The following is a 22,226-nucleotide window of genomic DNA, read 5'->3' as shown; positions in this document are numbered from 1 at the left end:
ACCCGCCAGATCTGCTCTGCAGGGCGGGCGATGCCCCTGGCAGGGAGCAGCGATGGGGTTGCTGTACCAGGGCTTGCCCTGCCACTCTCCAGTAGCTAAACCCCAGGTGCGGCCCAGTGCAATGGGCTCGGGTGGCCCCCAGGGCCCAGCAAGTGCTGGGATGTGCTAGTGAAGTGTGAGAGCCCCTGCAGAAGGGAGAAAGGAAGCCAGTGAGGTGCCCTGACCCCAGCCCGCTTTGCTCCCGTGATGGAGAGCCGAAGGACTGGGTGGGAAAAGCCGCCGGCCCGCTGCCTGCGAGGGGCTGGTGAGGGGAGTGCACAGAGCCCTTTTCACTCCACCGCCACCCGGGCCCCGCTCAGCAGCTCTCATCTGGAGCCAGATGAAATAATTCTTTCCAGCGGCGCTGCCAGCGCCCGTCCATCAGGCACTGATTAAAGCTGTCACCCTCCGTCGGCTGAGCGAGAGCCGGGCCCGCGGAAAAGCCAGTGTGAGCAGAACAGAAGCCAGCTTGCTGCTCGCGTGGAGTTTGGCAAAGGGGGCTGAGGGAGCCAAGAGGGCTGGGCTGGTGGGGGAGCAAGGGGGCTGGGCCGGGGACAGTCCAGCAGGCAGATTCCTCTGCCAAAATCGTACCCCTTTCCTGTATCCCAAAACACGAGGAGGCAGTCCCGTGGTCACAAACACCACCTGGCCTGAAAACTCCCCCAAGCCGCAGCCAGATCTGCTGAGTCCCACATTCGCACCCCTGCTGTGCACCATGGGCCCCCCACTTAGCCCGAGGCTCTTGTCCCCCCATCACGAATGGCAGCTCCACCTCACAGCACCACTCCAGACCTCGGGGGCTCTACTAGCAGCAGGGGACACTGTGCCCGTCAGCTAATGCCCTGCCCTAGGCGGAGCGAGGCTTCGCCCACACACGCCCTCCCCGCATGGTGGGGGATCGCAGCAGGCACCATCTTGCCCAGCTGCTCCATCCCCTGAGACGCCAACGTTCCTGCCCCTCCCACGCAATGTACTTGCCGCTCCGCCGGGCCCCAGGGCAAGCACCACCTGCAGCTGCCTGGGATTCCACTGTCAAAAAGCCCAGGCAGGCTCCCACGCCCACACGGGCACGCCCCTGGGCTCCCCATACCAGGGCCAACGTTGCACAGGATGCTGGCCAGGTCATGCCAAGCAGGGCACTCATCAGGTGTGGCACAGGGCCGGGCAGCGTTCCAGGGAACAACCCGAAGGTCTAGAGGCCAGGGCGGGATGGGTCATGCTACCCGCCCCACGCTGCCTTCAGATCCAGCTGGCGGGGGGAAAGGAACGACGTGGCAGCCCCTCTAGCAGGCAGGGAGGTGGTGTGGGGAGGAAAGGCTGCAGGTTGGGATTACGAGACATCAGCAGAGCTGGGGGTGGTCACAGCGGGCTGTGGGCCAGGACTGAGGGGCAGCAGCAGAGCTCAGGGGGGCAGCCCAGGGCTGAGATAGCCTGGGCAGAGCTGGGGGGAGGACCCAAGGAGAGGGGGCATGACTCCTCTGTCAGGAGCCCCCCATACAGGGGAGGACCCTGACACCCACAGGGATAAGCCCAGCCCCACATGCAGTGCAGACACGTGCGGCCCGTGACTGACAGCCGGGGTGGCATGGGGACGCGACTCCGGCATGTTGGGATCCGCACACGGGAGACCAGGCTGGGTTCCAGGCCTGTCCCAGCAGGCAGGAGGGGGCTGAGCCCCACGGAGCCCTGAAGCCCCGGCACTGAGCCACCAGCCCCACCAAAACGTTCCCTGGGGACAGGGTGGGGGGCCTGACCCACCCCTGGCACTAGAGGGCAGCAGGGGCTGCTGAGAGACTCTTCCCCCTAGAGAGCCATCTCCGCCAGGGGCAGGACCGTGAGCTCCCAGGGCACCATGGCAGACCAGAGACAGCGCCCCCCTGTCCCCCTTAGACCACTGGGAGGTCCCATCAAAGCATCGCCCATCACATCAGGTCATCGCAACGGGTCACCGTGGCATCCCCGAAAAGTCCCAGCATTAGCTCCCCACGGCCCAGCGCTGACCCTGCCATGGCCTGACGGCAAACCCAAACGCGGCCTAGCGCCAACCCCACCACGTCCGGGCAATGACCCTGCTGCATCCCAGGGCCAAACCTAAAAATATCCCAGTGCCACGCCCGCCATGCCCGCCACACCCTGATGCCAGCCATGCCATGTGAAGGCATCAATCCCACCACTTCCCAGCACGGCCCCTGCCACACCCTGGCACTGACGCGGCCGCATCCTGGCAGCAGCTCAGCCATTCACAGGCACCAATCCTGCCATGCCCCAATGACAAAGCCCAAATTGTCCTACCACACCCTGGCGCCCACCCTGCAGCAACCCCCTCCCGCAGAAGCCAGCACAATGGGGCCCTGGTCTGGGATGGGACCTCCAGATGCTCCCGGAATAAAGAGACTGGAGCCCACCATTAACCCCTTTGCATCCAGATCCAGCCCCACTGCACCCCGCCATTAACCTCTTCGCATCTGGGGCCAGCCTCACTGCACCCCGCCATTAGCCCCTTCGCATCTGGAGCCAGCCCCACTGCACCCCGCCATTAAACCCTTCGCATCTGGAGCCAGCCCCACTGCACCTAGCTGTTAACCTCTTCACATCCGGAGCCAGCCCCACTGCACCCCGCCATTAACCCCTTCGCATCTGGAGCCAGCCCCACTGCACCCCGCCATTAGCCCCTTCGCATCTGGAGCCAGCCCCACTGCACCCCGCCATTAGCCCCTTTGCATCCAGTGCCAGCTCCACTGCACCTTGCCATTAACCCCTTCGCATCCAGTGCCATTCCCACTGCACCTCACCATTAGCCCCTTCATATCCAGAGTAAGCCCCATTGCACCCTGCCATTAACACCTTCACTTCCAGAGCCAGCCCCACTGCACCACGCCATTAGCCCCTTCGCATCCGCATCCAGCCCCACTGCACCCTGCCATTAATCTCTTCGCATCTGGAGCCAGACGCACTGCACCCTGCCATTAGCCCCTTTGCATCGAGTGCCAGCCCCACTGCACCCCGCCATTAACCCCTTCGCATCCAGTGACAGCCCCACTGCACCCCGCCATTAGCCCCTTCATATCCAGTGCCATTCCCACTGCACCTCACCATTAGCCCCTTCATATCCAGAGTAAGCCCCATTGCACCCCGCCATCAACACCTTCACATCTGGAGCCAGACCCACTGCACCCTGCTATTAACCCCTTCACATCCGGAACCAGCCCCACTGCACCCCGCCATTAGCCCCTTCGCATAGAGAGCCAGCCTCTCTGCACCCTGCCATTAACCCCTTCGCATACAGAGCCAGCCCACTGCACCCTGCCATTAACCTCATCATATCCAGTGCCAGCCCCACTGCACCCCACCGTTAGTCCCTTCGCATACAGAGCCAGCCTCACTGCACCCCGCCATTAACCCCTTCACATCTGGAGCCAGCCCCACCGCACCCCACCATTAACCCCTTCACATCCGGAGCCAGCCCACTGCACCCTGCCATTAACCTCATCATATCCAGTGCCAGCCCCACCGCACCCCACCATTAACCCCTTCACATCCGGAGCCAGCCTCACTGCGCCCCGCCATTAACCCCTTCACATCCGGAGCCAGCCCCACCGCACCCCACCATTAACCCCTTCGCATCTGGAGTCAGCTCCACTCACTACAACGTGGCACCACACGTCCCAGCATCAATCCCATCTCGGCCTCGATCCTATGCCAACCCACCATCAGCTCACTGCGGGCAATTGCCAGCCCTGCCACCATGCAACATCACAGCCTCACAGCTTCTCATGGTACCCCTAAACAATGATGAACCCCCCGCTCCCTCAGTGCGGCCCCCCAGCCCCGGGTACTTACACAGAGATGCCATCTCCTTGGGCAGGTCGGTGGGGAAGCCCCGGAAGTAACCTGCACTGGTGAGCACCTCGAAAGGGGGTGAGCCCCGGATGCTGCTGGAGAAGGCGAAGGGGTACACGGTGGGGGGGAAACCATTCATGTGGCCCAGTGGGGTCCCACTGGGGCACACCCTCTCCTTATTCGCTGCCATGGCAGAGGAGGGCCTGGGGGGGGGGTCGTCCGTCTGCTATGGAGCAACGCCCGGCCCCGACCCGTTTTCAGCACCGGCCGAAGATCCTGGTGGCATCAGTCGGCCCCCACGGCGAGCACGCCATGGCCCCTGGGCATCTCCCTTGAAAGATGCAGGGGGTAGTGGGGTTGGGGTGTCCTCGACCAGGATTTATCCCCCCACACCGCTGGCGTTCCTTCCTCCTGCCTTCGGAGGATCCGGGGCATCCGCTGGGCCTTCCTGGCTGCGGGAGAAGAAAGACAGAATGAGATGGTGCCGGTGAAACTGCCGGCCAGCCCCTCCCTGCCTGGTGGCGGAGCTCAGCACCACGCTGCCGCTTGGCACAGATGCCAGGGCAGGGCGAGCAAGAGCCAATGAGCCAGCCAGGGGCATCGGCCCCCTGGAGCCTGGCTGCACTGCATGGGCACTGCCAGTGCCCAGACTCCCAAAGCCCTGCCCCGCAGGGACTCCTGCAATGGGGGAGAGGGTGGGCAGGAAACTGGGGCTGGGGCCAGGGCCTGGCCCAGAGGGTCGATGGCATCCTGCCAGGTTGCCCTGATGGAGGAAGAGCAGCTGCAACCCTCTGAGCTGCTCCAGATTCAGGCACGGCAGGGCTCCAGGGCCGACTTTCCACAGGGCCCTGCACCCAGCAGCTCCCGCTGGGCCTTGCGAGCTAGATTTGCACCCAGGACGCTGGCCCCAGGAAGCCCAGGGCTCTGGGACAGCGCCAGCTTGGTCAGGGCACTCCTGACCCTGCGAGGGAGGTGGGGATAGCCCAGGAGCTCAGAGCACACACATAAACACGCACACACCCAGTACAGGCATGTACACGCTCATGCAGGCTTGTGCACGCAGCACAGGCACAGAGAAAGCAGCCCCCCCTCCCCTCCCCCGCACAGGCTCTGTGTCTCTCAGCTCTCAACCCCTCACCCCACCCCATGTGTAACAGCCCTGATCCCAGCCCAGCCCCTGCTGGGGGGTGGGGGAGGGGGTAGAGTTGCCAACCCTCCAGGATTGTCCTGGAGTTTCCAGGGTGCAGTGAGGATGGGAAGTGTCATTAATACTCTAGGGATCTGGCCTGACACTGCCCCCGAGTGTCATCCCCCCATAGGCCTGTTCCAAGCCTCATGCCCCTGGGCGGTCAGGCTCCCCAGGGTAAAAGGACATCGCCTGAGCCAGTGGGGGCTGAGGGCTGGCTGAGGATGGAGCAGAAACCCAGCAAACCCCACTCCCTTGGCGAAAGCTGTCCAGCCCCCTCCCCTTCCCTCCATGGGCCATCCCATGAGCCTAGGGGGACCAGATGAGAGGGAGTGGGGGTGGTCCACCGACAGAGAAAAAAAAAAGGCGAGTGCTGCCGGCGGAGCAAAATATCAGGACAAAGATCGGTCGGGACGCGGGACAAACACCTAAATATCGGGACGGTCCCGATTTTATCGGGACATCTGGACACCCTACGTGAGCCCCCAGTGCATGATGGCAGACCAGAGACAGCACTGCCCCATGGGCCTCCCTGTTAGTCCCTAGTGCATCAGCGGGGCTCAGCTGGAGGGGCACTTCCAGATGTGCAGAGCAGAGAGCTTGCTGGGAACACAGCTGTCCCAGCATGCTCTCTGCCAGGGCGTGTGGCGTGCAGGGCTTTGGGTACCCATGGAAGCCAATCCCGTCCCAATTACGGAGGGCTGGATGGCTCTGCAGGCCAATGGGAAGGGTGATCTAGAGGCCAGTCCATTAGCCTGTGACCCACGGTGCAGAGGCCATAGCCTTAAATATCCAGCCCCACCCAAGGGGAGGGAACATGCCACTGTTTGGTTCGACAGTCAGGACGCCTGCCTGGTCTCTCCTGCTCATTGCTGGCTAACCCCAGAGGACTGGGGTTGGGGTGGTGAAGGTTCAAACTGGCTTTGATAGGCTCATTAGCATCTGCCTGACACCCCCCCCACACCTCAGTCCATACATCTCAAATGCTTTGCAACAGATGGGGAGATTGAGGCCCAGCGAGGGGGAGGGACTCACCTGAGGTCACTCAGCAGAGCTGAGAATAGGACCCAGGAGTCCTGCCCCCTCCCCAGACAATCATGTGCCCTAACTCATGGCTCAGGTAGGGTTGCCAGCCCTCCAGGATTGTCCTGGAGTCTCCAGGAATTAAAGATGATGTCATGTGATGAAACCTCCAGGAATATGGCCAACCAAAATTGGCAACCCTTCCCTGCTTCCCTGGGAGCCGAGTAGGTTTATTGCGGCCAAGTGGGTTTGAACACCCCCTGGCTCAGAAACGCATGAACAGGAGAGACCTAGACATAGGGTCCAAACGACACCCGCACCCCGTTACTCACAAACACACACACTCACACACGCAACTCACATGCACACGAACAGCAACTCACATGCACAAACACACCACACACACACCCTGACTCATACACACAAACACCAACTCCTTCTCTCTCACACACAAACACACACATACACACACACACGCGCGCGCACACCCTGACCCAGGGTGTGCATTTAAAATCCCCAGCCAGATCTATATTTTGATGGCAGCCCCCACACCCCAGTGGAGAAAGCCGGGGTCCAACCCCGGGCCACCAAATGGCGCCATCGGACCCCAACCCGGGCCCTCTCCCCCCGCCTCCTGCCATGTCTGGACAAGGCCCTGACTTGTCCGCGCACTGCGCTGGCCCTTTAAGCAGCTCCGCACAAGGGCGCGCGTGTGTCTGTGTGTTTTTCCTTTTGAACCGGGGCCAAAGGCAGGCGATTTTTTTGTGCTTTTACCATATGATTTAAATCAAGAGTCATTTCAGGTTCCCAGATAAATGGAGCTTATGTTCTCGATGCCAGCGCTCGTCTGGGCTTGGCTCGCCCTGCATCGGCGCGGCCTGTACCACCCCGGGGGCAGAATGCGAGCGCGTCACATCTTCCACATGGAACACTACACCACAGCCCTAATTCACAACAGCCGCCTCTGCGGCTCCCGCTCCCCCCACGCCCAGCTCCCCCCCCCACCTCTGCTGCTTGTTTTCTGTCCCCCCCACCACCCCTTTGTTCGGGCTCCCACACTCGCTCCCCGGGGTGATCTTGCCTCACCCTAGTTTGAAACCGGGAGGCAAGAGCAGGGAGGTGGCGGGTAGCGTGGCAGCCGTGGGAAATGGGTGAAAGGGGATTGCTGGCATCGTGCCTGGAGGGAAGCAGAGGGGCAGTGGCTGGCACGGTCACGGTGAACAGCAGAGCCGGGCTGGCACAAGGAAGGGAGGTGGCAGAGGGGTTGGCATGCTCGTGGGGAGTACCATGGAGTTAGTGCTCCCCAGACAGTAACAGCAACGGGCACAAGGATGGGGAATTGCAGAAAGAGAGAGCGAATGGCAGAAGAATGACTGGCAGAGAAGGAATGGCCACAGATGAGAGAGAGGCCCAGTGCTTGGTCTCGGGCGGGGGGAGGCTGTGCTTATATTGAGGGGCGCTACCTCGTCTTGCTGCAGAGAAGAGAAGCCCTGATGCTCACCCCAGTGGTGGGGGACTGTAGGGAAAGCTGCTTCTTCCCCTTCTGATCTGGGGTCACAGTTTGCCAGGGGCTCCCTTGCTTTGAGCCCCAAGGGTCAGATCCAGGCCCACAGTACAGCCAGGGGGTAAATGTAGCCCCATCCCCCTGCGGATCCCCCTGGAGCAGGCAGGGGGCTGCACCCCGCATCTCTGTCCTACAGGCCCAGGGCACTGAGGTCCAAGCTGTCCCTAGGGATGACCTGCCATGTGGTGCCCCCCACTGGTGAGCATGGGAAGCTGGAGTGTTGAGCCGGGCAGGAGACTGGAGGATATAAAGGGGAGGAAATTAGCGTCCCCTGAGGAGGATGCTAATGTGCGTCATGCTGGCGCTGCATGCTGGCTTGAATCCCCCCTCTGGGGGCACTGACACATGGAAAGCACCCGCTGCCCACAAGCTTCATGTGTGAGCTTGCCCAGAGCAGTGCCCAGCCGGAACGCCAGCGCTGTGAGCTTCCCCACAGCAGTGCCCAGCCGGGACGCCAGCGCTGTGAGCTTTCCCACAGCAGTGCCCAGCCGGGACACCAGCGCTGTGAGCTTCCCTGCAGCAGTGCCCTGCCATGACTCTGGCAGGCACCCAGCACAGCAGCTCCAGGGAACAGCCCAGCTGCACAAACGTCCCTAGAGCCGGTCGTCTCTCCGAACTGGCCTGTGCACACATCCTACTGGGGCAGGAAGATGGTGTTGGGTGCCTTTAAAAATCCAAGAGTTCGCTGGCCCACAGCTCTGTTCCCCCTGCTGCAGAGGACCCTGCCAAGCGGCCTGTGGAGTGAAAGCCATGAGATTTCAAGTGAGCCACTCACGTAAGGGCTTCGTTTCCGTAAGCTTTTCCATATGTGAGGGCCTCTCGGAGCCCGTGTTCCAAAAATAAACGTGCTGTCAGGCCGAGGTGTCCAGCCCATGGAAACCAGCGAGAGAACCAGCTCACAGATACCCCTCTGCAGAGGGAGGGCCCCCTGCTTTCTCTCCAGACCCTGAGCTGGGCTGGGGGGGGAGGGAGGGTCAGCTGTGGTGCTGCTTTCCAACCACTTTGGGGATTGCAGGTTACATCCATGCAGAGGTGGCCTCCGAAGCGTCCTGAGTTTGCTGTTCTCAGCTGGAACACGGTGAGGTCACACTCAACAGAGATGGCTTCTCCCACCCTCGGCACGGTGCAGACAAGGCCCTAGCCCCAGCCTTGGAAAAGCCCAGAGGAGGTTTCGCTCCGTGTGTCCGAGGGAAGTCGATGCTTGCAGCAAACCCAGGCTGTCTGGGCAGGCCTCACAACACGTGCTCGCCCGTACGGCTGTCCTGGCAAAGGACCCCAAGGGTGGACATAGCTTCGACCGGCAAAGCCGCACCATTCACTGGGTGTCACTAATTCCAGCCTCCAGCATCCGCAGCACCAGGGGCTTCTGCCAATGCAGCGACGCCCGCCAGGGATCACCCCTCTTCAGGCTGTAGGGCTGACCTGGCCTTTGACTCTAACCTCCTTGGCGTGGCCATGGCCCAGACTGGAGGGAATCTCATCTCTGCTAGGACCATTTTCTGTATTTCGGGAGCGCCCAGAGGCCCTCACCCAGGCCAGAGCAAAGCTATGCCAGGTGCTTCTCAGCCACAGAGCGGGGAGGAGACAATCTGAGGACCCAAGCACGGGTGGGCGGGGAAGTGACTGGCCAGAGCAGGTAAAACCCAGGTCTGTCCCAGCCTGATCTGCCCAGTTCGGCCTTTGGAGTCTGGTCCATCAGTGCAGCCTGGGCTGTGATGTCCAGCTGGGGAGGCTGAGCAGCCTGCAGCCGGAGCCCCGCTCAAAACCAGGGGCTGTATTTTTTGGTAACGGAAAAAGAGAGACGTGAATTTTCCGCCTGCCTCGCTCCCAAGGGATTTGACGCAAACGTCCCCCCTCCAGACCCACCTGCCATGGGGTTGCCGCACGTGGCACCTGGGATAACGATGCCAGCGCCTTCCGCACTGCTTCTGCGCTAGCGAAACAGATCAGTGTGAGCAGCCCAGGCCAGCTCCTCAGAGGTACTCGTGCGCCGAACTCTGGGAGTTAGGCACCTCCGTGGAACTGGGCCCAAGCGCTCAGAGCCTCCACTGCAATGGGGCTTAAGAGTCAGTGCCCTTTTGCCCCCTTTCTGACCCGTTTGACTGGCAGTGCCCTCTGGGTACCTACCCCATTGTTCCTGACGCCGGGGAGGCTGGGAGATCTGGCAGGACTTTGGGCTGGGGGTGGGGGCAGGAAAACAGTCAGACGTTTCCCGGGGGCTCTGCGCTGACCCAGGGAACAGCACCGAACGCAGCAGAAAGCACATCCACTCCAGCACACCTGGGACCCAGCAGGGCGTCCCAGAGCCCTCCGGAGGGACGTTTCTCTGGAGCAGACAAGCTGCTAGCTCTGAGCCACGTGCATGGGAACGGGTGGCTCTGGCCGCTGGGCAGCGGAGTCTGGCAAGATCCCAGTGCTCCCTGGCACAGCCGGGCTCAGCGCAGACTGTCACTCCACGCTGCTGCTTAAGCCATGGGGCTAATGCAGATGGGGGTGGGCTGACAGACACAAAGACTGGGGCCGAGCCGGAGGCGGGTGTATTTCCCACTGAGAGCCGGACACAGCCACTCTCCACTGGGGCCAGGGCCTGGCATTGGAAGGTGCCATTCTGCTGGCCCCCCTCCAGACCCGAACGGAGCTCAGGGTGCCATGCACACACACAGGCCAGGAACATCCTAATTTAAGGCCCCAGCCACTAGGCCATGCAGCTGATCTTGGGTTTCCAGTCTGTCTAGGACATCCCCTCCCTTATACTGTGGTGCCCAAATACTTCTCAGTCTCTAAAGGATTTCTCCTCTCAACCCCCACCCCTGTGAGGCAGGGCAGGGCTCCCATTGTGCAGATGGGAAAACTGAGGCTCAGAGCAGCTATGATGCAGATCCTCAGTGGTGCCTAAATACCTTGAAGCCAGGGCTCAGCCTAGCGTCCGTCTTTCTTCTCTGCTCTAGGCCAGCTCCTGACCCTGTTGAACTCCACAGGACCGCTGACAGCAATTTCAATTTGCCCCCGTGACCCACCACCGCCCGCTCCACACCTTCCCCGTCAGGATGCTGGCAGCGCCGCTAGCTGAGGTGGAGTGCGGCACATTCCAGCCTATCCCCCTTGCCACAGCATCCTCCAGAAATATTTCCCCTCTGGGGTTTGCAAGCCGTTTCAGCTTGCAGGGTGGGGTGGGGTGGGGGATTTTCAGAAGGTGGGGAGGGGAGGCCGGGTGGAATCCACTGAGCTGGGCCTGCTTTGGGTTTGTGGGTTTGTGTTTTTTGTTGTTTTTTTTTTTTAAAAGCTACTTGAAGGTGGGAAAATAAATACAGATTTTCCACTTTCCCAACAAACTGTTCCTGGCAAGGGAATCAATAATTAGACTGTAATGGGGGCTGTGGGTGGTGGTTGGGGAGGCAGCAGGTTAGGGCTGCGGGGAAAGGTATTTGTAAGGGAGAGACGGGAATTGCCACCCCGGGAAGTCTTGTCTCTTAATGCTGGCACTGCAGGAGCTTAGGCACCGGAGAGGAGCTGGATTTTCAGAAAAGTCAGCCTGTGGCGGGGAGCTCCTAGCACCATCAGGGCCCTTAGAGACAGGGTGGAGGTCTGGGAGCCTGGACTCCTGGGTTCGGGGCCTGATTCTGCAAGGGGCAGGGTTATTGGAGTGTGTATGTCGGTAAGAGTGTGTTGGGGTTGGGGTATGTGTGGATGTATCACTGTGTGTATCTGTGGGGCTGCTGCATGCGTTGATCTGTGTGGTTTTGTTGGGGTTGGTGTGTTTGTTGATGAATCTGTGCTGAGGTTGGTGTGTGTGTGATATGTGTGTGTGTTGGGATATGTGAGTGTAAATATTGGTGTGTGTCTGTTGGACTGGTGTGGGTGTTGGAGTGTGTCTATGTTGAGCTGTGTGTGTGCGTGTGTACGTTTCTGTTTGCTAAGATGTTGGAGTGTGTGTCCATGTTGAGCTCTGTGTGTGTGTATGTGTGTGCGCATGCATGCGCTGGGGGTGTTGGAGTGTGTCTGTGTTGAGCCATGTGGGTGTAGGTGTGTGTTTGCTGGGAGTGTTGGAGTGGGTCTGTGATGAGCTGTGTGTGTGTGTGTTTGCTGGGGGAGTTGGAATGGGTCTCTACTCAGCTGTGTGTGTATGCGCACGTGTAACCCACACAGTTACATGCATGTGTGTTTGTTGGGGGTGTTGGAGTGTGTCTGTGTTGAGCTGTTTGTGTGTGTGTGTGTGTGTTTGCTGGGGGAGCTGGGGTGTGTGTTGAGCTGTGTGTGTGTGTTTGTTGGGGGTGTTGGAGTGTGTCTGTGTTGAGCTGTGTGTGTGTGTTTGCTGGGGGAGTTGGAGTGGGTCTGTGTTGAGCTACGTGTGTATGCGCACATGTAACCCACACAGTTACATGCGTGTGTGTTTGCTGGGGTTGTTGGAGTGTGTCTGTGTTGAGCTATGTGTGTAGCTGGGGGGAGGGGGGCTAGATCTCTTTTCTCCACGCCCGCAGCTGCCACGCCAGGCCCTTATTCCAGTGGGTGTGACTGGTCCCAAACACATGGGAGGTGAGAGCCAGAACCTGCTCTCCAGTGCCCAGTGGGAACCAAACCCACTGGCTTAGGCAACAAAATCAAACCCAGCCCCGTGGAGTTTCCTGGGCTGAGCACCTGGGCGCATGCAGGTTGTTCCCCGACTTGCAGCACCACATTCCTGAGCACAGCCACAGCACTAACCCCTTCCGCCCCACCAGGGATCCCGGCTACACCGGGAACAGGCCCAGCCCGGCCCTCACCCCGAATCAGAGCCAGCCAGCCCAGCTCGAAATCCAGTGGGGCTCTGGGGTCTGGACTGGGCCCAGTTCCTACAAACAGGGGGGCCTGAACTGCCGCTTCTGGAAGGATCTGGAGATTGAACCCTCAGCTGGCCGGGCTGATGGGAAACCCAGCCAGAGAAGGTAGTAGCCAGCCCCCAGCAAGTGCCAGCATTTCTGGGGCTCGGCTGGAGCTGCTTAGCCATCTTTAATGCCCTTTCCCGGCGCTGCAGGGGCAAAGGGTGGCATTGGGCGTGATCAGCCAACACGGGGCAGCGGTTACTCCCTGGGGCAGCGCTCGGCTGGGGTGGGAAGCAAGGACTGTTCCTTTTCCTGCCCGTCCCTGCAGCAGACCGATCCCGCACCATCCGCACGGGCCCAAGCCAAGTTCCGAGGGCTCGAACCGGAAGCCAAGAGGCAAGTCGCTCTGCAGTGCGAAGGTCAAGCCGCAGCCCCGAGTCAGGGGGTCTGCGCGGCGTGGATGCGGTAACACAGCTGAGAGAGCCGGGTTCTGCGATTATGAACCCAGGTTTACAATGCAGTGCGGACGCTCAAGTGAGGGGTTGGAAACAGCGAGTGCACAAGCCCAGATCCCCCAGACCCAGGTTTACAATGCAGTGTGGATGTACCACAAATGCTCGTTAGTAAGTCATTTGCCCTTCCTCCTGCCTCTGAAACCTGGAGGATCTCAAAGCTGTTTGCGGGCATTTATTAAGGCCTGTTCTACAGTTTGGGGACCAACTTAGCCATACCAGGACAGGCGAAAGGGTACGACCCAGCCCAGCGGGGACCCAGTTATACCAGTATAAAAGTGCTTAGACCTGCATCCACACAAAGGGACTGGCCCACTTTCACTGCACTGATTTCTAAAAGACCGTAGTTAAAGCAGTATGCGGCCTAAATCCCACAGACCTCAGGGTGATGAGTGAGAGTCATTCCTGGGCTGCAGGTGGGGAAACTGAGTCAGAGAGCGAGAGCGAGAGAGAGAGGAAGTGATTTATCTGAGGTCACAGAGTGAGTCAGTAGGAAGCTGGAAATAGAACCCAGGAGTCCTGGCTTCCAGATGGCACCACTATAACCACTAGACCACAGTCCCCTCCCCAAGATAGAAACGAGGAGTCTCGGTCCCCCCTGCCCCCCCCAATGCTCTAACCACTAGAGAACACTTCCCTTCCCACGCTGAGCACAAAACCCCAGGAGCTGAGACTCTCATTCCTCTGCTCTCACCACTAGACATCACTCCTGTTGCCTCTTTGTCCCTGTCTGGAAAACGAGGATGATTCTCACCACAGAGGGACATTTGGGGAAATGAGAGAGGGTCAGAGATGCCCGGGAGCCCCTCAGACAGGAGGTGCTAGACTCGGCTAAACATGCTGTCTGCATTTGCACAGAGCCCCCCGGCTCACGCTGAGCACCCCTCCCCAAACTCACTAGGTGATCCAGGACTAGCAGAATCAGCCCAGGGTAACTGACCCCAACCAAGGAGGGAGGGGGGCTGACCCAAAACCCAGATGATTATCAGGTAGCAGAGACCCCACCCGAGCTCAGTGCCGGATGCTGCACGGGGCCACAGAGTGAGACCCAGTCCCTGCCCCGGGCAGCTCAGCGCCTAACTAGAGAGAGAGGAGAAAGGAACAGGCCGAAGGCCAGCAGCAGAGCCAAGCCCGGGTCTGCTGAGTCCCAACCCAGTGCTCTAGCCACTAGACCTCACTGCCTCAAGCTAGGCCTGAGTGCCAAACAGCCGGGAGCCTGAGGCCACACAAGTACCCACTGCCACCCGGCTCTGTGGAGCCAGCCGGACTTCCCTGCGCTGGGGGGAAGGGGAGATTCAGCTCCTCCGAGGACTCTGGCTCCATGTTGGGGGTTCTGATCGTGGAGGGGCTTTAAGAACGGGGCAGGGGGGGACACTGGGATTGGCCTTCCAGCTCCTCTCCCTGCCGCGCCTCCCAGCCCAGCCGCCAAACAAAGCTCCCATTTACTGCCTCCGCTCACACGTCTGGGGAAGGTATTTCCACCCAAACCTTTTTCCATGACCGAATTAGCTCCTTTAAAAAAAAAATAATAATAATAAAAAAAATAACTCAGCCAGCAAGCCGGGGCCTGTCTCCCAGCCAGCCGGGCAGGGACGGCTGAGCGCAGCTCCCCACCCCCAGCTCCCCGCCCGGGCCGGGAGTAATTTTAGCACTGACATCTGGCTTTGGCAGCCCCGGTGGGCGGGCGAGGGGGGGCTGGAACAGGCTTGTTCCTGGCATGCGGGGCCAGGTGAGGGGCTGGCACTGGTGGCCCAGTGGGCAGATCCAGCTGCTGTAAGGGGCTGGACACGTGAACCCTGGTGCTGGCGGTTCTGGTTGGGGAATGGATCCTGGGCTGATACCAGGCTCTGAGGGGAGGCTACTGCCCGGCCTTGGCAGCTCCCAGCCTGTTGCCCGCAGTGCCGCAGTTTCGGGTGTGACTCAGCCACTGCCCAGGGAGCTTGGCCAAGACCAGAGGTGGCTGAGTCAGGAGGGTGCTGGAGCGGCAGACGGGAGAGACGCATCCCTCGCCTCCCGGCCCAGCCCATGCCCTCCCCCAGCAGTGCTGGTGCCCAGGGCACTTCCCAAGGTGCTGCGAGCAGGGCACAGCAACACCACGCCCCAGGGAAGGTCCCAGACACAGGCCTCCAAGCACCAGGGAACCTCAGAGCTCCCAGCACCTCCCTGCCCTGGGCTCACTGGGACAGTCGCAGTGCCGGCCCTGAGATCTCAAAGCACCTGCCCAACACTTATAGAGCCTCACAGCCCTCCTGGGAAGGGGTCAGTGGGAAACTGAGGCACACAGAAAGGAAGCAATTCTCACAGCAAATCAGAGCAGAGCTTGGAAAAGAACCCAGGAGTCCTGGCTCCCAGCTCCCCCCTCTCCCCTTTCTGAGCTAGAAATAGAACGTAAGTGGGAGGGGGGCTCGCTCTGCCCGCTGCTGGGTCAGAGCCTCTCTGATCTTGGCCTCCATGCCCCTGCAGAGCCACCACTGGGCTGGGGTTTAACACGCCCAATGGGCATGCCCACTCCTCTCTCCTGTAGCCAGCCAGAGGGCCCAGTATGGCGAGAGATTAGCCGGAGCCAGAACGCCGGGCGGGGCGGGGCGGGAACTGTGAGTTGGCGTGGGAATGGGGCAGCAGCTCCCTGGGTGTGGGCAGCCAGAGAGAGGTGGGGCCGCAACCGCCTTCTACAATGAGAACACCTGGCATTGGGAAGAACGGGCTTTTCCCTCAAGGTGTCATTATCCCAGAGTTACAGACAGGGAAACTGAGGCACAAAGAAGGGGAAGTGGGCTACTCACCCAAGGTCAGTGAGTCAGCAGCAGAGTCAGGATTAGAACCTGGTGACTGGGTTGAGCAGCAGACTCAGACCCCTGATGCTATTCCCAGCTCTGCTGGTGGCCTAGGGTGAGCCCCTTCCCCTCACTTTGCTGCTGCGTCCCATCCCCGGGGGTTCCCTGGGGCAGGAAGCGGTTCTCGCGGGATGTCCGTGCAGCGCCTGGCGTCTCTGGTAGATGTGAATGGGGCCAGCAGATAAAGGGTGGGGAGCAAGGGCAGCGGATCTGCCCTGGGATGGGTCATAGCAGCGCGGGAGACAGCGCAGGGCTGTTGGCCTCGGTGCCCCGGGGGGAGCTATGCAGGCGGAGTTATGCTGGGAGGAGAATGCCCCCACGGGGGGAAGTGGGACCAGATCTAGGTCAGTTTGCATTCACACCTTGGCATACACTGAACAAAACCTTTCCCCTGTAGACCAGGCCTACCACAGCCCAGGGCCCAAGCCCCAGCTGGCAGGGATGGCCCGGTGCTGACACCACTAGCCTGGCTCTTAAGAGAGTCAGGTTCAATTCCTGCTTTCCCATGGACTCCTGCATGCCCTTGGTCATGTCACTTAGCTGCTCTGTGCCTCACTATAGAATGGGGATAGGCAGGCCTGCCTGGCGGGGGCGGGGGCGGGGGGGATTGTGGGGCATGCAGGTGCCATGGTGATACCTGAAAAAGGAGCAGTGAAGGCCTCCAAAGAGGTGACTTGTTCCCCCTCAGCTCAGACAATGCTCTGAGTCCTCGGGCACAGCTTGAAACCTGCCTGGCCCAGAGCCATGGTGAGGAGCTGCAGTGCCGATCGCTTCGAGAGCAGGGTCCCATTGTGTCAGGTCCTGCTCAGACACAGTGTCAGAGACAGCCCCCATCCCTCACAATCCAGACAGACGAGGGGAAGGGGAAGTCCCCCAGGAGCAGAGCTGGGATGGTGTCTCCTGAGTGCGTGGGCGGTGTTCTACCCACTAGACCACACTGCCTCTGAATGCTACTCAGGCCCTTCAGGGGCCAGTCTAGTGAGACGACAACATGTGTATTCAGGATGTGAGTCAGGAGTTCATCCATTGGTAAACCGAACGATGCCCATGTAGCCCTGGCACGGTCTTTAATGCCAGCACCTCAGACTCTGCCCTGAGATCTGGGCCGGGTCTGCCTGCTCAAACGCCATCCCCAGCAGGAGAGATCCTGCAGCTAGAACAGTGTGTTATTCAGAGCCCAGGCTGTTGGGAGAGATGGGACCTCAGGCCATGGTCCCCCGGCCCACGAGCTGCCTTACCCCAACATCCTGCTTCCAAACCCCTTGTACCCCAGCAGCATCTTGATTTGGGCACCATGGAATTGATACGACTCACAGTGCTGGACACTAGCACGTGTGCCTAACCGTGCTGTGATCTGTTCATAGGGACCTCCCTTCCCAGGGGCTGCTCTGACCCTGCTAGCGACAGCCGAGCTCGAACGCACAGGCTTCTGCTCCCACGGCCACTGGAGTTAAGGAGGAATCCCCCTCAGGTCTTACCAATATAGGGGCTATGACACATAGTCAGCCCACTGTGATTTCAGCCAGTAGAGGGCAATGGTGAGTGTGCATGGGTGCTTGTGCTCACACATACAACTCACCGCCACACCCTGCTTTCTGTGTACTTTCACTGGGTCTCTCGGCTAAGAAATAAAGCTGGTCCTTAGGCCCACTCCAGCCCCCTGGCCAAATTCCCCTTGGGTGAGTCTGTTCTGCCTCCCTACATTTCTCTTGTCATTTCAGTCAGATTCAGGTGTCTCCTTCACTCCCTCTCCTAAATCCTCCTGCAGCGTTAGACTGCTGCCATGCCCCACCCCAGAGGTAGCTGCATCTCCATGCCTGGTGTGATTCTGGCTCCCCCAAGCCTGTTGGGATCCCCTGGGACATTCCACATCAGTGAGCTAGGCTCACTGCATGATGAAAAAAAATGGGGAGGACAGCGGGGCGCAGAAGGTGTGGGGTCCATGAAGAGTCCAGTAGGCTTGGGTCAGATCAAGCATGGTATCAGCTGAACAGCTGCTCCAGCATCCAGTCGGGGGATGGGGTTCACCCTGACTGCAGGGATCTTATCCTGTGAGCTGGGGGTGGGGGGGCCAGATAATTGATGCTGGATCCCATTCTGTCCCCAGTAATAACAGCGTGTTGCTTCTACAGCCTGGCAGGGAACTTCCCAAGCAGCCTCTTTGGCCTCCCAGCTGGGTACATGCTAGCACCCCCATTTTACAGAGGGGGGAAACTGAGGCACAGAGGGATAAGGTCATCTAGCAGGTCATTGGTGAAGCTGGGAACAGAAGCCATGTGTCCTGAATCCTGATCCTCCAGCTCTAACCACGCCCAGAGTTGGGAACAGAACCAGTGACTCTTGCCTCCCAGTTCCAATCCACCAGACCCCACTCCCCTCTCCTCCCATAGCTGGGGACGGAACCCAGGAGTCCTGGTTCTAGGTAGCCCTGCTCTAACCACTAGGCAAAACTCCCTCCCAGAGCCAGGGATAGAACCCAAGAGTCCAGTTTCCCCTTGTTCTAACCACAATTCCACTTCCTAGAATACTTTGCCTTTAATAAATACCCCCAACCTGAGAAATGCAGCTGGGTTTGAGCTATTATCTACATTCCAGCCCCTCTGCCGAATGTCCCAGTGATACTAAATGTTGCCCTGATCCAAGCAAACCGATGAGAATACTTCTGCCATTTGTTTCAGGGGAAAGTGGGGTACAGATCCTTTTGCAGAAGGGGACTCTGCAGAAACAGCCCCATGGTGTTCAGTGTTCTCTGGGACGCTGCTCAGCTCAGCCTTTGATTACCAGCACCTCAGACTCTGCCTTGGGATCTGAGAGTCAAGCTGGGTATTTCCTGCTTGTGCCCCAGCAAGAAAGATGCTGGAGCAGGGACCTGGCTCCAGGATCTGCTGCCCATGCAGGAGCCAGGCTGGACTCCAGCTCACTCACCCTCATGGACCAGAGCTAGCAGGAGGGAAGATTTCTCCAAATGGATCCTGGCCAGGAAGGAAGCAGGTATGTTGGGGATAGGGTCCCAGAGCAACACAGAGCCCATGGAGACACAGCCCCTTCCACTGGGAGCCAAGGTTAGAGGCCAGAGTTCAGGGGAGTAGATGGAAAGTAGGGAGCTGCCGCCTGGACTTGGCAGGAGCTACTGTTGGAGCCGTTAGGGAGGCAGCCTGGAACTAGCAATTTCTTCTCTCCCTCACAGCCCTCCCCCCACCCCAAACATCATCCACAGACACCAAAGCGACTTTGCAAATGGCTGGATTGAGCCTCATGCCCTCCCTTGGGAACTAGAGTACAAATGGGGAAACTGAGGCATGCAGGGCCTTGGCCCATGGTCATGCACTGAGACATGGGCAGAGCCACAAAGAACTCAGATGTCCTGCCTCCCAGTGCAGCCTCTAGGATTCCACTCCCTCCCACAGCTGGGGATAGAACCCAGGCGTCCTGACACCCACACCTCTGCTCTGCCCATGCACCCTCCCCTTGCTGAGAATGGAACCCAGGAGTCCTGATGCCCATATCTGTGCTCTGACCACACACGCTGCCATAGCTGGGGAGAGAATCCAGGTGTCCTGGTGCCAGGCCCCACTTGCTCTATCCTCTAGGACCACGATGGGTTCTGCTGGACAATGCCAGCCCCTTGAACAATGGACCAACCAGCAGAGACTCAGGGGCTCCGGACTCTGCCTACTCCTCCATGCCACCAACTCGACTCCAACCCAAGGCCATGAAGAGAGCACAAGCCACTCTCCAGCCCATTGGGGCACCATGGCCCTGAGTCCTGCTCTCAGCTGCCAGGTGCCCGCTGTGCCAATAGACAAAGGAGTAGGTTGGCCACAGAGCCAGAAGCCCCTCCTCCCCCAGAGGCTGCCCCCCAACACACATAGGCTGGGGGGTGGCGTGACCAGGGGCTTACGCTACGCTCTAGAGAAGCGGAGGCATCTGGGGCTGAGGTTTCAGGGCAACAGGAGGGACCGAAAGCTAACTGGAGCAGAGTGTCTAAATCCCCTAGTCAGCCTGGCAAGCTCAGCCGGCTCCCCAAGGAGGCCGGCTCTGCTCCTACAGCTACGTCCCTAATGCAGCTCACCAAGCAGGACTCACCTGCAGGGTCTCTGGCACAGCATCACCGGAGGGTGAGCCGAGGCAGATGAGCTCCTGTCTGTGCCTTTACGTGCACCGCACCTCCGCCGGGCACCCTCCCCGGGCCAGACCCACAGCCGCTGTAACTCAGCCTTGCCCCCTGGCTGGGTTCAGCGGGGCGACGCCCATTGGTACCCGCTGGAAATTGGCCCAAGATTGCAAGAGGTTCCTAGGGCCCGAAGGCCAGGTGCGCGTGGGAGAACAGAGGACAGGCAAGGCAGAGAGCAGAGATGTATGTACAGCACCTTGCACAGCGGGGAGCCCGTCCGGACCAGGGCCTCAGCCTGCTACCATAATACATGGGATAGTAGATAGAAAGAAATGCACCAAGAGAGATGTGTGTAGACAGATGGATGGACAGCTAGACAGACCCCCTTCTCACCCTGGATATTGGGGGCTAATGGGGCATGGCCCACCCTCAGCCCTCATTCCCTGGGGGGGCCTAAGGGTGGGGCGAGCAGAGCCAAGGGCACAGTAAGGGGGGCAGGCCCCACTCCACAGCGCCTCCTCCCTGCTGCTTCTAGAAGGCCCAACGCTCCCAGCCTCCTGCACCAGGCAGAGTCACCTAGAGCCCCGGGGGTCGGAATGGGACTGAGGCAGAACGGAGGCCTTCCCCGAACCAGCCCTACCCTGGAGCCCTGTTCCCCCTCCCCTGCGGGAGCCATGTGCCACCCACATGCCCCGACCCAAACACCACGGTTCTGAGGTGCTGCAACAGAGCCCCAAGGCGCAGCCCCCGTCCCGTGTGCCCCTGTGAGGGCCCTGCGGGAATAGGCCAGGGGGCGGGTGCGTAAGGAGGGACCCTCCTCAAAAGCACCCACCAAATCTCCCCCTCCCTCCCAACATAGGAAGGATAGAAAATCCCCTTTCTTCCCCACCCACAGCACCTCCCAACCCCTCCAGCCTGCCCCACCCCCCCGGCTCTGATCTAGCAGACTGGGGTCAAGGAACAACTCCCCCCCACCCCACCACACACACTTGTCCAGCAGCCCCCTGCCCCATCCAGTAGCACAGACCTTTCCTGAACAACCCACCCCCATTCAGGGGGCACAAACCCAGCTCAGATTCCCCAGCTCTCCCCATCAGCTCCACAAGTGGACCCCTGAGCAGTAGGCAGCAGAGATGGGGGGGCAGGGCTGGCACAAAAAGCTGGCACCTCCCCAGAGCCAGGGGACAGTAGCTTTCAAGGAGAGGAGCCAGCACCCCCCAAAAAATGACCATTGATAGGGAAAGGAAGATGGGTGGGAACCTGGAGTCGCAATGGGGTCTGGGTGGGGGGACTGGGTGTGATGGCGGAGAGCAGCTGTGAGATTTTGCCTCAGGCTGTCTGGGGTGAGACACGTGTGTCCTGTCCACACATACATCCACGCCCCCCCCACCCCCACCCCAGACACCTTCCCCAACTCCCAGCCCCACCCCCACACTCCAAACACGCCTGCAGACACCCTGTCACTTGGTTCCACTCTGCCTCCCCCTCCCGCCCACCCCACCAAAGTCCTTCCCCGAGCTGGGCACAGACGCCCCAAAATGCCCGTGCACTCCGGCAGGGACGGCGACGCCACCACCAGCCACAAATCACAGCTCCCAGCCTTCCCCCCACCCGGCCGCGAGCCCCAACACCTGAGCCGGTCGCACCTGGGAGCCACGGGTCGGGAGGGGTAACCCCTGGAGCGGAGGAAAGTTTCCAAACTGGCTGCGTCCGTCCGTCCCCGGGCGCGTGTGGCTCCTTCTCTCCCTTCGCCTCGGTTGTGCGTGTGTGTGTGTGTGTTTTCTAACATTCACTAAGAAATCATTATCCTCGGCTATTCATAACCCCGGCCGGTCATGTGACGCAGCCCTGAAAATATACAGCACATTTTTTCAGAAACCACAGAATGACTTCAGGCAAAGACACGGAAAATATTTTCACTGCGTTCCCCCTCCTTCTCCTGCTGCCGCTGCGCTGTCCTGCCAGTGGCACCGCTCCCCAGGCTGTGCACACGTGCTCACACTCGGACATGCATACACCGTGTTCAGTGCAACACACATAGACACACACACACACACGATCCAATAGCACACACCCCCTGGATCTAATGACTGATCCACATACAATCACACACACCCCCAATCCAACAGCACACACACCCTGGATCTAATGACTGATCCACACCCAATCACACACACCCCGGATCTAATGACTGATACACACACACACACACACCCCAGATCTAATCTCTCACACACAGCAGATCTAATGACTGATGGATGCATGCACCTCCCCCAATCCAATATCATACCCCCAATCCAATCTCTCACACACGC

At 59.9% G+C, this 22,226-nt stretch overlaps 1 protein-coding gene across 1 annotated transcript in view; it reads right to left on the bottom strand.

Moving 5' to 3' along the window:
- The window catches only part of RARG (retinoic acid receptor gamma), a 65,096-nt gene extending 43,400 nt beyond the window's left edge, over positions 1 to 21,696 (bottom strand). Inside the window, exons 1-2 of the mRNA XM_050924605.1 lie at positions 21,558 to 21,696; positions 3,880 to 4,331 (exon numbers count right to left, since the gene is read on the bottom strand). Coding sequence (XP_050780562.1) covers positions 3,880 to 4,069 — 190 coding nt within the window. The 5' untranslated portion in view covers positions 4,070 to 4,331; positions 21,558 to 21,696. The remainder of the gene's footprint in view (positions 1 to 3,879; positions 4,332 to 21,557) is intronic.
- Between the last annotated feature and the right edge of the window lie 530 nt (positions 21,697 to 22,226).

The sequence above is a fragment of the Gopherus flavomarginatus genome, chromosome 16 (genome assembly GCF_025201925.1).
Source record: "Gopherus flavomarginatus isolate rGopFla2 chromosome 16, rGopFla2.mat.asm, whole genome shotgun sequence".
Lineage (NCBI taxonomy): Eukaryota > Metazoa > Chordata > Testudines > Testudinidae > Gopherus > Gopherus flavomarginatus.
The sequence above is the reverse complement of the archived record's forward strand: the minus strand, read 5'-3'. Positions and strand labels throughout refer to the sequence as shown.